General features: G+C 40.4%; 2 protein-coding genes and 1 pseudogene across 3 annotated transcripts in view; 2 read left to right on the top strand and 1 right to left on the bottom strand.

Annotated features, from left to right (window-relative positions):
- The window catches only part of RIOX2 (ribosomal oxygenase 2), an 82909-nt gene that overhangs the window by 41079 nt on the left and 23533 nt on the right, over positions 1–18297 (bottom strand). The window lies entirely within an intron of this gene.
- Positions 1–18297, top strand: part of CRYBG3 (crystallin beta-gamma domain containing 3) — a 37415-nt gene that overhangs the window by 13923 nt on the left and 5195 nt on the right. For both annotated transcript variants that reach the window (XM_066619307.1, XM_066619309.1), the window contains exons 8-15: positions 614–747; positions 3926–4052; positions 7628–7770; positions 9042–9168; positions 10010–10042; positions 12152–12261; positions 13218–13344; positions 16154–16293. In XM_066619307.1, coding sequence (XP_066475404.1) covers positions 614–747; positions 3926–4052; positions 7628–7770; positions 9042–9168; positions 10010–10042; positions 12152–12261; positions 13218–13344; positions 16154–16293 — 941 coding nt within the window. The remainder of the gene's footprint in view (positions 1–613; positions 748–3925; positions 4053–7627; positions 7771–9041; positions 9169–10009; positions 10043–12151; positions 12262–13217; positions 13345–16153; positions 16294–18297) is intronic.
- LOC136646686 (5S ribosomal RNA) lies at positions 2812–2931 on the top strand (annotated as a pseudogene).

Consider the following 18297-nt stretch of genomic DNA (forward strand, 5'->3'; position numbering starts at 1 on the left):
AAAATATCTCCTAAGTGCAGAGTAGAAGAAAATTCAGGAAAGTTTAGGCTGTTACATATTTCTATTTTTGCTATTCTTTTTTTTTAGAATCAGAGTTGAATTCAATCACTAATACTTCAGTTTGACCCCTTTCCCAAAGACAAGCTAAGCCATTTTGAAGCTCCCTACAGATCTTACCCATGTCCTTCACTAGAGCACAGGAACAGTGCAATGTACTTGCAGAGAAAAGTGTCAAATAATTAAAAGCCAAAGTGTTAGTTCAATTCAAGTAGTTTGTTGTTGTGAGCACAGAGCTTGGACTCTTCAGTTGAGCGGAGGAGATTGAAAGGTTTTTCCCCCCAGTCTTATTTGTTACAGATTGCAGTTGCTCATTGTGTCCAAATTTGGGAGGCTGCAGTCTTTTGCAAACCATGAAAGGAAGCTTTCTATTCTCTCCTGTCAGTCATAAAGGGGAAGCGCAACATAGAATCCACAGGTTTATACCAGTGACAACTATGGTTTTTTGTCACCTCTGAACTAAGTCATGCAGTGCAGGAGAACTTTATGTGTGTATTTTTAAAAATAAAAACAAAAGACCAACAGCACATAGATTGAGGCTCTGTGTATTTTGCAGATTATAATATATGAAAGACCACAGTTTGGAGGAAGGTGTAAAGAACTTTCTGAAAATATTGATTGTGTTCCAACACTCTTCAGAAATGCTGATGTTTTCCAGGGGATTGGATCAATACGTGTCATTGGTGGAATGTAAGTATGATTTAGTTCCCACTTTCAAATTTCCTTCCAAGGACTCTCTTGAGCCTTTTGCAAGCTCAAAGCCTCTCATGCTATCAATCATTCTAATGGCATTTGAGATAGATATACCTAGCTCTATACCCTGGTCAACATATGCCCTGTCAAACAGCTTACAATAGTCATTAATTAATTAATCTTTTGATCCCAGTATTGGTACCTGTTTTGTTTCTTTTGAAAAGTTTGGGTAATGGCTTGAGATGGCAAGTCCCATCAATTCAACCATCTATATATTCATCCACTCTATACTTTCTCCATGTGTCTGTGAGGTTGTATGGAAGCAATTGATGTGTATTCTGCTAACAGCTAGCCCCATTTTCCCCACTGGTTAAGGGGGGAAATGAAGAGAACAGAATATGAAAAAGAGTTCTCATGGAGGGGGCAGAGGGTGGTCTCCCTTAGGGCATTCCCTTTAGCTCCCATCAAAATCTAGATGGGCACCTGTTTTGGCTAAAATTGGGAGAGCAAGAAGTTAGCATTGTGGGTTTCATTCAGGACTTTGCTACCTATCTGTCTGTAGCTCAAGCACTGAAAAGGTGAGAGAAAAGAATTAACTCTTTGGAGTTGGCAACCTGAAGAAGTCAGAGGAAAACCTTCTAAGAAGTGGTGCACGTGTGAGCGTATATGTGTTTAAGATGAAAATGGCTTTTCATATCCATTTTCAAGGAGTTCTGGATATTCAGAAATTCTGGATTTTTTAAATTTCAAATTCAAAGACTCATAATTCTAGATTTGGATTCTGAATCTGGACATTGGAGCTAGTGTGCATCCCTATTCCCTGATGCCCCTAGAGCAGGGGTGCTCAATAGATGGATCGCGATCTACCGGTAGATCGCGAGGCAAAATGAGTAGATCGTGGAGTGCCGACCCCCCCCCTTCAGGTGCCTCTGGGAGGAAACGCCGGGAGTAAGGCCCATTGTACTCAATGGGGCTTACTCCCAGGTAAGTGTGGCTAGGATTGCAGCCTCACAGCCTAATCCTAGGCATGTCTACTCAGAAGTAAGTCCTGTTATACTCAGTGGGGCTCAAGGTACACCAACATACATTGTACACATAAATGTTATATGTTATGATGGCGCGAACATTGTAAAAAAAACTGGTAGATCTCCGGGCCTTGCTGGGTTTCAAAGTAGCTCTCGAGCCAAAAAAGTGTGAGCACCCCTGCCCTAGAGTACTTCCTTTTAACATTTTCCCATGAAGTATCATTTGAACATAAAAAACTGGTAATCCTCATGAGGATATCAGAAATCCTGTGGTTAAGACTATGACTAGAATTCATGGCAGGACTTCAAATGATAGAAAATAAAATTATTGGAGTCAGACATAGCTTTCTATATTATTTTTGGGCTTTCGGCAGACCTTCACAAATATTAAGCTGCAGGAAAAAAAAGATATCACTGCTTTGTGTCCTTGTGGGCTTGGTATTACAGTAAATCAGATCTTAAAAATAGTAATTCCTTCATTTGAGGTGGGTTTTGTTTTTAAATTTCAATAACTTCCACGACTGGAGTAATTTAAGACAACTATTAAAATCTATTTGCCAGATTCCATTATTTGCAGAATTTGTGCACTAATAAAATTCCCCAAAGATTCCATTTAATCAAAGGGATTTTCCCACAAGTTTTAGTCATTGTAATCATAAGCTATAGGCGGATTTAACAGGGAAAACTGCACATTTTGCACTTGTTAGTTCAGCCAAAAAAACCTTTGTCATTACTGTTGGGTGTCATTAAACTTTCTCTTGGGGCTGTCCTTGGATTGAGAACAAAACAATATTTGAAGAACCTCACAGTTATATGTTAACAAGCGCCCTGTGAGGGGTGTGGAGGTAGAATACAGCTCATAGTTATAACCCAAATTTAGAAATGGACATCCAAAAAGAAAATGAGTAACAGGACCACTTAAGCACACCTTATAGTTTGTAGAAAACTCATGGAAGTTAGAAGAAAACTAGTCCAGAGACAACTAATTATGTCACAGAGCATATAACTAACATAATCTCTAACTCCTACCTGAGGCCCCGGCAGCAACTGTAACATTGCACATGCCTGATCTTGTCTGATCTCAGAAGCTAAGCAGGGTCAGGCCTGGTTAGTACTTGGATGGGAGACCGCCTGGGAATACCGGGTGCTGTAGGCTTATACCATAGTCTTTCGAGACTGAAGGTTGCCAACCACCTAAGGCCCCGATCCTATGGTGGGCCCAGCACCAGTGCTGAGCTCCTGCGCTGGGTGTCACAAACATGCCATAAGGCATGTCTGCAGCACCCAGAGAGGTGTGAGTGCTGGCACTGGCCCAGTACCAGACAGATACCTCCTAGAACACAGTAAGAGCTCTGGGCAGCAGTGAGGGTCTTGGGGACAGGAGAAGGCATTCTGGGGTGGGGGAGGTCAGGGCAGGTGGAGATACTGGGGCAGGAGGACATGGGACTGGTGGAGCTATGCTCCATCATATCCCATCCTCTGTATTGGACTGCAAAGCTATGAAGCTCACTGGGTGCTCTTTAACAGAGAGAGAGTGTGATTTGTCCAGCATAACTCATAGCTAGAGGTGTTCTCAAACATTTTCTTTTTTTTGCATATTTTGTTTTTTCCCAAGGGAAAAGTGCAGAAATTAGTGTTATGTGTCTTTATTCCAAGGGTGCATTTTTATAAATTATTATAAGTTATAGTAGCTTTAAAATTGTACTAAGTAGGTGATAAAGGTGATCAGCAGATGCAGCCACATTACACAGTCAATTAGGTGTTAGAAAATGGTTTTAATTTTTAGCAGATTTTGGGAGGATGTTTTTTTTAACAAAATTGAGAAGTGCAGAAAGAGGTGTTATGCGTTTTTATTTTGTTATCACATAAAAAAAAACACCTGTGCTCATAGCAGTGCTATGAAGATAAAATAGGTAAATCTCATGTGCGCTGCCCTGATCTCTTTGGATTAAGGAAAAGATGTTTGAAATACATGCATGTTTTACCACTGACAATTGCATAACCTATTAAAACGGAGGCTACTCAACATATTGCAATGTGGTATGTCAAAACTGAATATTCAGTGAGATACTTAATGCAACTGCTACACTTACTTAAATCTAGTTAGGAAAATCCAATACTTTTTTCATTGTGTTTTGTAACTAATTCAGATGGGTTGGATATGAGAAGGAGCGATATAAAGGCAAACAGTACCTGTTGGAGGAAGGAGAGTATGAAGATTGGCAGTCGTGGGGTGGAGTGAATAGTGTCTTACTGTCTTTTCGATTTCTGCAGGCTGTAAGTACTTCCAGATCTGAACTTTGCACTTCCACATTTGCAGACCAAACTTTCTTCTTTATGCTTCTCCTTTACTACTTTGTCACATTCAGTGTGCTAACCCTCCTCCCACACACATCTGATTAAAGTGCTTTTAGGAGTTGTGAAGAGCATAGCAACTTACATTCACATTCATTTGCATGGGACTTCCACGTGAGAAATTTGCATTAGAGTTCTTTTCCCCTGTGTGTAAAGTAAGAATTGCTTGCTACATGATTTTTGTTCAAAGGGTTAAAAAGAGTCTTTAAACTAATTTTCCCACGAGGAAGTTAGGTTCCCTTTAGTTATTTGCAGCACAATCCTATCTTGTGCTGGAACAGGCAGGCCAGGAGGCCTGTGCTGCATCCAGCTCAAGATTGGGACCAGAACTGGCTCAGCTGGAGGCAAAGGGAAGTTCTTCCCTTTACCCTCGTATAAGCCACCACAACCCTAATGGGCCTCCTCAGACCTGCACCACCTCAGGAGGTGATGCAAGTCCAAGGAGAACAGAGTGGGTTGGAGCCACTCCACGCTGCTCAGGGAACAGGGTTGGGATCCAGCATAACTGCTGGGTCCAAGCCCCCCTTCCTGTTCCCTGCCCGCCCACCCCCTGGAACGCCCTCCACCAGCCCTCCCCCTCCCTCTGAACGCCTCCCTCCCACCTCCTCCCCAACATCCCCAGACCCCTCCATCAGCTGAGCTTGGCCGACACAACCTTCCCTCCCCACGTTGGCGCTGGATGTAGCCTCCATGGGCTGGCGTGGGTCCCTGCACCAGCCCAGCCGAAACACGAGGAGGCGCAAACATGATTTAAGCCACGTTTGCAACCCTCCTGGGCCAGCACTATGAGCACAACCCTCCTGGGTCAGCCTAACTGATAGATATGATTGTGCCTTTATTTTGGTAGCATTTGTTTACTGTGAAAGTCCTTTCTTTTAGTGGTCGTAAATTCTAATGCACACTTGAATGTGCGTTTGTACATCGGTATGGGGATGTTAATCCAATGAACATCCCACTGAAAGCAGTGCAGACTAGATGAAGTACCCCCACATTTGGATATTCATTTAGTTGAACATCTGACTTACATGTACAATTCCTGATAGGCATGCAGAAACCTGTTTCTGTTCATGGTTTGCCTTCTCTGAATAGGATGCAGGACTTCTGTATTATTGATAGAGAAATTATAACGATTTAAAGTAGAAGTGTTGGGAGTGTGTTGGCGGAAATTTATCTCTCTAAAAATGAATTTCTGAATGTCCTGCCTGCAGTTTCTACTGCAGGAAAACCAGAATGAACAGCATGCTCCTGTGAGGAAAATAATTATTTGTGCTACATTTGTGCTTGGCTGTTCTGGAGACAGTTTGGACATACCAGTTTTTCTTGTAAGCGATGAGTTCATGTGGCCTGAACCCGATCTACTAAGAGCTTTTCAGAGGTGTGAATTAAGTACGTAATGGTCTAATTTTATGCAAAGCCTATAGCAGCAGATCTCGCTATCCGCTGTTGTAAATCCTAGTGTGGCACTGCAAAAGCCAGACCACTATTCTGTTTAGGGCCACCAGCACAAAAGGCCAGATACTCTACATGTGTGCCACTGGCTCACCCAGCCTGCACCAAAGCATGTAGGATGGCAGCAGGGATGGTTTAGGAAAGGATCATGCCAAATAGCTGGCCAAACGGAACGCACGGGGTGGGGGAAGGATCAGCTGTGCATGCCAAGATCCTCTCCATTTTCCCTGCCCGACATGCCCCCTGAGGCTCTTCAGAGGCCAGGCGACTTACAGGGCTTCTGAAGAAGTAAGTACAAATGATTTTATTTACCTCTCCGAGGCCATCTTGTCGTCCCCCACCACTACTCAGCATGCAGCATGCACTCCATCTGCACCGCTGCATCGCACAGTCTGGTGGAGAATATGACTGGACGGAAAGGCCCCTACGTAAGCACAGGTTAGGTTCCAAGAGTCTATATCTGTCAAAATATATTTTAAGTCTAAACATCCAGTTTTGCTAGTGCAGCACTATTGTACCTCTGCAAAAGCATCACTGAAGGATATACTGTACCTGCATACAACCCAGCTATCTGTAACTCGGAGAGCCAGTGTAATTACAAAGACTGGCATGTGGGGAAAAGTACGACTCTTGGGTGTCCACTGAACCAAAGCAATTGCAACACAAAAGGGTGCTGTCATAAGAATGTATATTTGGTCTTAATATTTGGTCATATTATTCAAATTAAATTATAAGATTAATTAAATTATAATTAAATTCCCTGGGGGCTGGGGATAAGAATAGGCCCTCAGTTTGGCTGTACTTGTCGTAAGAGGCGACTAAACAGCCACCGGGTAGATGGGACTCATCAGCCTGGGAAGGCAGTTCATCTGAGAGAAGGAAAACTCTGATCCCAAACCTCCACTGCCTTGTGGCTACATCCAGTTATGGAAAAGGCTTCAGGAGTCAACCTCGAGGCAAAATCCGGAGCCGGAGTCCCTGAGGCAGTTCATGGCTGAACACAGTCACGTTCTGGTAACTCCTGCAATGCCGCTGGAACCAACCGTATTGGTCTCTGCCTTTCCATTGGACCATTTCAGCGACGTGGAGAGGGGGGATTTGCTGCATGGGTAACAGCCTATCCTCCATACCTACTTTATCCAGGCTTCGCGCACTGGAGAGGACACTCTGTTCCAGAACCACCATTCAGAGTGTGACACCATAGTCTTCCGAGACTGAAGGATGCCAACAATTAAATTATAAGATTGGCTAATCCAAACTTGGCCCGTGCTGCCCTTTACAACAGCTCCACTGTTGTAAATGGCCACGCAATGACCAATTTGGGGCCACTGCCAGAAACAGTGGCAGAGCAAGAGGCCCACTGCCCCTGCCAGCTACTTCTGGCAGCAAAGATAAAACAGTGGTGGGCAGAACAAGATGGGGAGTTGGAGGAACAGGGGAGTTTCTGGGCAGGGAGGGGATTCATTCAAACAACTTGATGAAGATACTGCCCTTATTTCAGAACAAAGTCAGCCATAAAGGCGCCTGTAATTCTTACAGGATTCTGTTAATACAGTGGTTCCCAAACTTTTTAGCACTGGAATTCTCTTTAAAATGATGCTGGGTTGGGACCCACCTGTGTGATCTAGAAAGAAATATTTATTTATTTATAAGTAATAACAAGAAAAAAGACCCTTAAACATTTATCTTCCCATATATTTACACATGCTTGCTAACTGCAGGAGCTGAGATCTTTGCAGGGTAATTAGCAGTTACAGTATCTGATTTTTGAATAGCCTCAGGACTTGAGGCAATTAGTTATCAGATCTTTCCATCACCCTTTGGTGACCCACCAAAAATCAGGTCAGGACCCACCAGCAATTTGGGAACCACTGTGTTAATATATGATTATTATTAAGAATATTTATATAAAAGTAGTTCACAAAGCAGTTTACATAAGTAAATAAATAAATGGTTCCCTGTCTCCAAAAGGCTCACAGCGTTGTGTTTATGTGTCAACAGATCAAACCTGCTTCAAATGTTTTCTAATTTTCATTTTTAAATTGCAGGATTTTATGAAGTCTGAAATCACACTTTTTGAAATGGATGAGGAAAATGGAAAATTTCTGAATATTGTAAATCAAGAAATTCCTGATTTAGAACAGGCTGGTTTTGGTTTAGTGACAAGATCGGTTACCGTGAAGAGTGGGGTGTAAGTTCTGCTTCAGATTTTTGTGCAATGAGAAATAATTTACTTGCTTGGATTCCATATTTTAATTTTTCTCTCTGTTGTCTTTCTCTGCTTAATCTTCTAGGAAAGCTAAATGAAAAGGTAACTCTAAGTGACATGAGATTGAAAATAGTGATACATAATCAACTTCAGGCCTTCAGCCATGGCTATAGTAAAATAAGCTGATAAAAATGCATATTTTGGGATAGAGAAAACCAGTAGTTTGAAATCAGTCTATCTTACTGTAAGAACTATTGCTATGGCCCAGTTTAGCAAAAGCTTCCTGAAATCAAGCACTCAGATTCTTCAGATAATAATTGGAATTTTAGTTGCCATTCATTTTACATGCACTGTAGTGTTTCAATGAATTTTTCTTTTAAGACTGCCAGCTGTCACATCTGAAGATGTGCTTTGAGCAGATAAATACAGGCATCTCCCCATATCTGCAGTGGATTCATTCCATCCCTCCCCCCCCTCCACGAATGTGGAAACTTCCTGTTAACAAGACTGTATTCCTGGAAAGTACAGGCTGCCTGACTGCTTGTCAAGTTCATGTTCTAGCTTCTGTAAAAGCAAGAGATATGCCTGCTTGCTCATGAAGAAAACATGTGATTGGGGGGGGCAGGGGGCCATGAAGAACTGTGGCTAACTGAATCCGTGAATACCAGATTTGTGGATATCGGGGGATGCCTGTAGTGACTTCAGAGGTGGTACTGAAGTGTTTGTGAAATATTTGTCTCCATGACAGGACAAAATATAACTTCATGCTTAGAAACTTAAAAAGTCTGATCCTACCCTCTAATAATGAACTTCTATCACTGGTACACGTGGACCTTTTCTCTAATGCTGGGAGCAGCCACTGCTTCTCCTCCAGCTCATGGGGAAGCCTTTAAGCAGCACAGGATCATGATGCACAAAATTTGTTTAAGGTAGGGTCCCAGCAAGTGGCCACCTATTATCCCATTGTAAGGTGCATGGAACCGGCTCAGTGTCAGCACAGCATAGCATTAGCTAGGAGCTTTAGCAAAATGACATCACTTCTTTTGACTTGTATAGGAAAAACTGAACCAAGCAGTTCAGTATCAATTGCTTACTAAACTGCCAAACAATGCACCTTTCAATGCCTCTTTTAAATGCATATTGGTTAAAGCACTTGAAAATTTTTCTGCAGTGTCCTGTAAATTATTTGCATAAATGTAACTAGTTGTCTTATGAGTTTATGCCTCAGGGTTTATCTTGTGTGTCATATCTAGGTGGGTTGCCTATCAGCAGAAGTACTTTTGTGGAGACAAGTACATATTGGAGAAAGGAAAATATAAATGTTTTTTTGATTGGGGAGGATCCAGTGAAACCATCATGTCAATTCGGCCCATTAAGTTGGTGAGTTATGGGAGTTGGTAGGAAATGGCATACTGTAAGCTAAAAATGCAATAAGTTGTTTTATTATGCTCATGCCAATAAAATGTGTACTTAAAAACAAAACAAAAACCCTCTTATATCAGAATCAAAGCCAGAAGCGCTAAGAATGTTCCATGCAAACAGTGAAACAAAAGACCTTCTGTCATGCATAAAGTTCTCGGCTAGCTTCCCATTTTGAAATCCAAAGTTTTCTTATCACATTAAAGCAGGGAGTCTTGTGGCACCTTAAAGACTAACAAACATAAGTTTTATTGTTTTTGCAGCTTCAGTGACACAGCTATCTCTCTTTTGTGTTAAGGTACTAATACAGCGGGCCGCATATCTGCTGATCCCATATGGGTGGTTTCAGTTAACCATGTATTGGATCCACAACCTCTCCCGCATGCCCCCTGGGTTTCCCAGTGCCTTATGAGGCATTAAAAATGTTACTTCCGGTTTCTCTGTCAAAAACGGAAGTAGCACTTTTTTCTATATTTTCAGTCATTCTGAGCCTGGCAGAGGCTGCGAGCAGATGCACACAGCCTCTGCCAGGCTCAAAAGATCCTCCGGAGGCGAAGGGAGCAGAGCTCTCCTCACCTTCGGAGGGATGTTCCCGTTTATCCATGGTTTTAGTTAACCACAGGAGGTCTTAGAATGGAACCCCTGTGGATACCAGGGCATATTTGTATACAGAATTTCTAAATCTGTACATTTTATTTGTATCTACAAAGTCGTCATTACTGGTTCATGTGCACGTGTAAAATCAAGTTACACATTTTCCATGATCTGAACTCAATGCTATGTTCATAACTTTCTTTTTCAGGAGCCATTGGGAAATCATGAACCCACACATTGGGTAAGTTTCATAAAAAGCATAATTTCTAGCAAATAATTCTCCTCTTCAAAAGCTTACATTTTAGCCTTCCTCCCTTATAATTTTATGAACTTTTGTAAGTTTAAGACTTGGGCTCCTATCCAGCTAAAGTTAGCCATGATTTAAATCTCATTGGGCTTTGAGTCAACTTTTTAAACTTATTAACAAGTTATTAACTTGTTCCATTGGTATCCATGGGAATCAGTCATAAATAACGTCATAAATGGGTTTAAGCACTTGTACATTCTCATTATTATTAAGAATATTTATATACTGCTTTCCACAAAAAGGAGTTCACAAAGCAATTGTCATAGCTAATCAAATACAAAAGCAACTAAGGGTGCAATCCTAACCCATTTCCCCACACTGACATAAGGGTAATGCAACTTCAAGGTAAGGGAACAAACAATGCCATACCTTGAAGAGGCCTCTGTAACTGCCCCTCAACTTCAAGATGCAGCACATGCCCCACTGGCACAGCTATGCCAGTGCTGGAAAATTGTTTGGGATTACGCTCTAAGGCCTTAACCCTTTTAGGACTTGCGTTGCCACTTTACTTCCTCAGCAGTATTTTATCACATACAGTGGTGCCTCGCAAGACGAATGCCTTGCACAACGAAACACTCGCAAGACAAAAGCGTTTAGCGATTTTTGGGTGACTTGCAAGACAAATTTTAATGACCATGTTTCGCAAGACGAATTTTTTTTTATGCTTCATGCCAGTTTATGCTCACATTCACCCTAAGGAAGGGGGGTGATCTTCATGCCTGTTTATGCTCACATTCACCCTAAGGAAGGGGGGTGATCTTCATGCCTGTTTATGCTCACATTCACCCTAAGGAAGGGAGAGGATCTTCATGCCTGTTTATGCTCACATTCACCCTAAGGAAGGGGGAGGATCTTCATGGCAGTTTATGCTCACATTCACCCTAAGGAAGGGGGAGGATCTTCATGCCAGTTTATGATCACATTCACCCTAAGGAAGGGGGAGGATCTTCATGCCTGTTTATGCTCACATTCACCCTAAGGAAGGGGGAGGTTCTTCATGGCAGTTTATGCTCACATTCACCCTAAGGAGCGGGGGGGTCTTCATGCCAGTTTATGCTCACATTCACCCTAAGGAAGGGGGAGGATCTTCATGCCAGTTTATGATCACATTCACCCTACGGAGCGGGAGATCTTCATGCCAGTTTATGATCACATTCACCCTAAGGAGCGGGAGATCTTCTCGCCTGTTTATGCTCACATTCACCCTAAGGAAGGGGGAGGATCTTCATGCCAGTTTATGCTCACATTCACCCTAAGGGAGTGGGAGATCTTCATGCCAGTTTATGCTCACATTCACCCTAAGGAAGAGGGAGGATCTTCATGCCAGTTTTTGCTCACATTCACCCTAAGGAAGGGGGAGGAAGACAGTGAAGAACGTGATGTCAGTGATTGTGAGCAAATGAGCTTCATAAATTCTGACTCTAGCAATGATGAGTTCTTGGGGTTTCCAGAAAACTAGAGTACTCAAACCTTTAAGTCTCTCCATTTGTTAATGGCAGTGATAATGGTTCTTAATGCCACTGTTGACTGCTGTTCACTTTACATGGAGCGAAAAATACGGTATGCCTTTAAAGAGCACTTAATAAACTCTTTGTAAACCAAATTTGACTTTGTTCTGGCTTTTTTTGCCCATAGGAATGCATTAATTAAATTTCAATGCATTCCTATGGGAAACTGCGCTTCGCAAGACGAAATTTTCGCAATACAAAAGGACTCGCGGAACGAATTAATTTCGTCTTGCGAGGCACCACTGTACTGTTTACTGCATTCCATAAATATAAACAAAAATGTAGCCAATACTGTAAAACAGACTGTTAACACAGATACTTCCGATCAGCTCAACACTGCCATCTCTGCTATTAACAGAATAATCACATAAGTGACAAAATTGACACAATCCTATCCAGAATTTTTTAAATATTGCTTCCTCCTATCCCCCAGCTTTAGAATGTATAGTTAGAACATTGCTTCCCTAAAACCACCATTTGTAGTTTTCTAGCTACCTTTTACTCATTCTGTTACAATTGTTATGCTGCTTTACAGCTTAAAGCTTTCAGTAATACGCACTTCCAGGGATTGTGCATGGATTTTACAACGGAAGTTACTGATTTTGCATCGTTCACACCATGTTCTTTTAAGGTTCTGCGGGGATGGTGAGTTGATTTATTCTTCATCGTTTTTAAAGCAGCTTAGAAAACCTTTTTAATCTATATTATGGGCATTTGTTGTTGTTTTACTTATTTGAAATTATTTTACTTCTCAGGTATAATTAGCTGTTCACACCCATATGAAAACAGCACACAACTAATTTTTGTCATGTTGCAGAAATTGTGTAAGGTTCTTATTTATGATTTTTACAGCATGTGCATCGATTTTCCAGCTAATGTTTGAAATAGTTTGAAATAGTTTAGAGCAGTGGTTCTCAAACTTTTCAGCACCAGGACCCATGACAGTCTGTCAGGACCCATCTAGCTTTTCAAGACTTCTTAAAAAAAACTTTCACTTCATCCGCTGCTCAAGCCTGTCTTTATTCTTTTTGCTGTGGTGGGGGGCACCTTCTGGTGCATTTGTTGAGCTCCACATTCAGTGGATCAGGACCATTCTGGTGGCCTTGCTTTACCCTTTGCCTGGCTTTCGATGAGAGCTGAGGCATGGTCTTTGTTTACAGGTTGTGTTTAATCATGAGTAAACACACATGTGACTGTTTCATTTTCCTTAGGGCTCATACATTTTTCTTGTCAGACAAGGAAGCTTCCTTCCTAAGAGTTTTTTTGGTGCCTGAGTTCATCAGACCAGGACCGTTCTGGTGGTGTTACATTCCTTTCAGCCTGCACTTTGAATTGGACTAAGGCATTTTCGGCTACTCATTAGTAAATGTGCATGTGTGGCTCAATTTCACTTTCCATTGGGCTCAGTAAATTTTCCTTGTCACTGTCCACTTGTCCATTTCACAACCCACCAAAAACTATTTTGTGACCCACTTGGTGGGTCCTGGCCCACTGTTTGCCTATATTTACTGCTGCCTATATTTACTGATTTCTGTTTTATAAATGCTTAATTTGGGAAACACATTTAATATTCTGCTTTTGGGGGGGGGTTATTCTTCTAGTTGGTTGCTACACTATCAGGGAGAAACTACTGATGATCAATGTGTGCTAGAAGAAGACCTCTACAATGACCTTGCTTCTTGTGGCTGTCCAGTAGCTGCTATCAAGTCCCTGAAGCCAGTTGAATATGTAAGAACTTTATTAAAAGGCCTATTTTCGTATCCAGCTACATTCAGGTCTATTAAATTCCAGAAATCAATCCTGAGAAAAATGATATTGTTGTCTAAATTCACAAGTTTTGATAGACCAATTATGTGTTCAGATATTAGAGGAAAACTAAGGCTTTCCCATTCAATAAGATGAGTAGACATGCATAGGATTAATTATCCTAAAAGGAAAATGCCCACAGTCCTTCAGAGCATTTCAGGAAGGCTCAGTAGAGGGCTTGCACTGGAGTAGCAGCAGTGTTTGGAGAAGCTCATAAAGCACCTATTTGTTGTTCGTAGATGTGCATTGAGTTGTACATAACATTCACACATAGAGAACAGCTAATTCATGTGCAGAGATCCAGTGTAGTGGCTAATGGCATAATTCAGTTGTTCAGCAAACAGGAAAGTGAGGGTGAAAGATGCAACACAACGAACTTCACAACACTACTGGGGGTAATTTGCCCTTACTGTTTACCGTGGTGGATGGACATTAGCTTTAGCAGTATGTATATTGCTTATACATTTTTAACAAACCCCTCATTACAACTTAGAGCAAATTAGCAATTTCCTTTCTGTTCAGCATTGTGCCTTAGTATTGCTGTCTTACAAGAGCTTAAAAATGGTTTGAAATAGTTTTATAGCCTGCACAGCAGAGCAGCCTAGTTCTTTTCATCTTATTGCTTGTCTATATGTGGTTGCATGTTCCCCTTGGGGACACATGTCATAAAGTGTATGACATAAAGTTTAAGAGTCAGTCTCTTTCTTTCCAACCCAATTCTTGGTATGCCCCTGGAGACTACCTAATTATCCATGTTTCCTCTGAAAATGAACTTTTAGGTGTGAATGTGTTTGTTGTGTCATTTGGTTCTTGTTAAATTCATACAGTAAGAATCTAGCTAATTTGAAATTCTTTGGAGTATTTAATAGCTGCCAGTGACACTTGGCAATGCTAAGAACATTATATAGTGAGTTCACGGGGGAATTCATGGCAAGAAATAAAGACCTCTGTGCAAGGAGGCATTTGTCCAGATTTAATTTCCAAATACCATTCAGTTTATCAGTGTGCTGCACTTGCTGTTCTAGAAAGCTGTTCTGGTAATGCTATTATGTGTTGATCCAAATACTCAAGAACATAATAATGGGAGGGACTTAATTTATTATTTCTGTGCAGTTATTTTGAGGCTCCATTTATACTAGTTTATGTAGTGCTCATTTTTGCAGCCATTGCTGAATCGGTACCTTTGCACGTGTATAAAAGGTTACACAATTTGGTACAACTGACTGCTAGAATGTATAGCATTGTTGACCTGGAAGGCATTTGGAAAGTTGCTAATCCCTTTTAAGTAAACCAAGGTTAATTATATTTAAACAATCCCTGATAGATGGATGATTAACCTATTAACTTCCAATTATGTAGAATCCTCAATTGATGCTGCTTTATCAGTTCTTATCAATCCAATCCAATTTTATTTGGCTTACTTTGTCTGCTAGAGCATAAACCACCTCCGCATTCTGAACATAGTCTTATCAGGAACAAAGTGACAGTTTGAGTTATGCTTTAGCTGTGTGAAAGGTCTTCTCTGTTGAAGTTTAAGAGAGTGTTTTGTAGAACTGGGATAAACTGGCCTGAAATTATTATGTCTGAAATGGCAGCTTGATGAGCAGGAATTATAAAATAGGCTTTCACATCTTAGAGATAATAATGTCTGCAGATCAAACAGCTGTTAAAAGCATAGGGACAGTAACTGGCCCAAAAGTTGGCAGCTCTTATTAGCTGGCAACTTTAGCTCAGCTGAGGAAAATACAGCTTTGTCAATGCTGTTTCATATTGTATTACTATATCATATTACAAATAGCTCCTACTAAATAAAGATAAGTATATCTTAATACACTTTGCAATTATTGCTTCCTAAATAGAAATTGTGGGTGAATGTTTTCTCCATTTCTTATCGAGTTGTGCCTTTGATCTCCTTGTTCCTCCAACATTCTCTCTAAATACTGGTATTATAAAAGGCAGTTTTCTCTGAGTTTTGCTTGTGTAAAGCAGATTCCTTGTAATACACAAGATCATAGTAAAGGAATTTACCAATACAATTCATGATGGTAATGTGAGGATGACCAGGCCCTTCCTTCATCTTTCCTGAAAGGAAACAGAATCATCAATAGGAGCAAGGAAGGAAGTTATCACATTCTTAAGGGAAGTATACATGAATTTGATCAGAGATCTTGGAATTCAGAATTCTCCACTGAGTCAGAGACTTAGCTTAGTGATCAGAATCCATGGTAACCCATCTCGGTATATCTCTTCATGTTTTTTCACATATGCTTTTACTTGCCCTCTAACGATAACCAAGGAGCTCTTGTCTGTCTGTTTCTCCTTCTTCACAAAAGTTTTAACTTTGTAAAACCACTTCATCTACGTTCAGCCAGATTGTGAGAGATGTTCTGATTAGAGAACACCTCTGAAAATGAAGGGAATATACTTATTTATTTCCGCTTTCAGAACTTTGAGATCCTATTTCTACTACCCTTAAAGTGGTCTGGTGCAGATTCAATGCTTAAATATAAATAGTAGTAATTTTAATTATTGCCCTAAAGATGAAGATAAAGGTGAGGATTTCAGACCTCAAGTGCAATCATGGTTTAGCTTACATTGCTTAGCCCTACTATGGAAGGTGTGTATGTGGAGAAAACATTGAGATCTGCTTGTTACCTTGCAAGCAGAGGCTGGAGAGGGGGAAATACCTTGCTCATTAGTTACTTATTTTTTGACCTTTCCTTCCTCCTAGGTTTTTGCTGAGCCATTCATCAGCCTTTTTACTTTGGAGAATTGTGAAGGCAGAGAGCTGAATGTGCAAGAAGCTTACAGTTCAGTTCTAAACAAGGATCTTCACTTTCTTACCCGGTCTTTGTGGGTGAGAAGCGGACTGTAAGTATCATGAACTACTTTCTAAAATAAAGTAAATTTTGAGAATGGAATTCCTTTTATTTTCTCTACAACAGAATGAACTCTTGCTGCTTACCCTCTTTCTGTAACTTTAACTTGGGATGCAAAGCTATAAACTCCAAATAGTCTCAGATTATAACAGTGAATATTATCTATACATTCTAAGGAATTTAAATGCCTCCAGTTAGTAATTAAAATGCCTCTCAGGGCCAAACCAGGCATTATGTTTTGCAAATGGAGCTCCCCTCATTATTTTCAAAAAGCAGCATGAGCCTACTAGTTTGGACCAGGTAGTGCTGCTCCTTTGTTTCCATTCTGAGTCTCTGAAGTGAATCGCTCCCTCCCCCCAAAGTTTACCCTTATAAACCCTCCCTATGCCATGGCTCTATCCAAATTGGAGCAGCAGTTTTTAGGAAAAGAAAAAGATGCAAGGAGCTCCAGTTATGGAATTGCATCTTAACTTAGCTCCCAACTTTTAGTAGCTCATATTTATTTATCTGATTTTTCTCTAAACCTTCTTCTGAACTTTTTTGTTGAAACAGTACATAAATAGTCTTAATAATAATGTAGATGTACCTAAGATGTACCCCTACCTATGGAAACTCTGAATGAATTATGTAGCTGAAATCTAGTAGCAGTCTTACATATGGGATAAGAACTGTGTTTCTTGAGTATTGTTATAAAATATCAAAATGTACCAACAAAAAGTAGAAAAACACAATAACCTTATAGGAGAGAACAGTAAATATTAGTAGAGGTGTTTGAAAACAGTGCTATTTAATTTATTCAGCCCAATGTGTCCAGTAAGACTGTAGCCCTATCTTGCTCACCGGAAACACTTCTACCTATGAGTAAACAGCCTGAAATTCCATATGCAAATGATTAACAAATAAAGCACTTTTTCAGGGAATCTACCCTTATTTATAAATGAACTAACCTTTTATAATAAATAAGCTTTGATGTTCGAGTTATGGATCAAACATTGTACCAATTTAGCAGGGCTTTTGGAAATTTCCAGTGAGCTGCTGTAGAGAATCTTACCAAAGGTAATAGAGAAAGAATTAAGACTTTAGAGTTAGCAAAGTTTATATGCGAGCCCAGTTTCCAGTGTAATATCACATTTTTGAGAGACTGAGATACAGAATTTGCTTATTCCTTAGTTTACAATGTTCCTCAACCTTTTTCACTGACAAGGTGCCAAAATGGTCAAGGCACACCATCAGTTTTTAAAGCATATATCTTATGATGTAAAAATGAATGGAATGAATATTCTGTATGAAAAAGAATAGAAATAACAAGCAAAATGTGTAAGCAAAAGCTTACATGGAATAAAACATTTGACCGAATAACAGCTGATGGAAGAATTACACTGGTTCTGCCCTCCCTCAAAGTCCCCCAATGACCTTAGTAATAAATGACCCTCCTCCAAACTCCTGCTGCACACCTGTGGACTATTTGCAGTGCAGCAGTGTGCTAAGGCACTGCAGTTAAAAATCACTGCCTTAGCAGGTGAGCCAAAGGTAACCTTTGTTTACATGTAAGTAGCTATATGACTGCCTCTCAGAAATGGCTGGAGTTAACTGAGAATCAGCTGGAGTTTAACTTCAGCCTGGCTAACATGAAAACAGGTAGTAATTAATACAGGGTATATATGTTAAAAATGAAATGCTTCATAAATTCTGAGACACTCTTCAACAATATCCATTCTGAAACTGACTATTGATAATAAAGCTTGCAGTATACCAAGTGTCACAAAGCTAATGAGATGTTGCTCTATGCTTTGAATCTGTTGTATGAATTTGTATGCTGTAATTGCCTAGTTTAAAATCCCATGCTTTCATTTCCAAGAACATATTGTATCTAAAAGCCTGTTTTGCTGACTTCACTGTTCTGTAGGGAGATCCTGTAGTAACTTTTAACTGACTTACATATACACTAGTTCAGAGTATATTAGGGCCACTGTAAGTCATTTTGAGTGCAAAAAAA

Source organism: Tiliqua scincoides, chromosome 3, assembly GCF_035046505.1.
Source record: "Tiliqua scincoides isolate rTilSci1 chromosome 3, rTilSci1.hap2, whole genome shotgun sequence".
NCBI lineage: Eukaryota > Metazoa > Chordata > Lepidosauria > Squamata > Scincidae > Tiliqua > Tiliqua scincoides.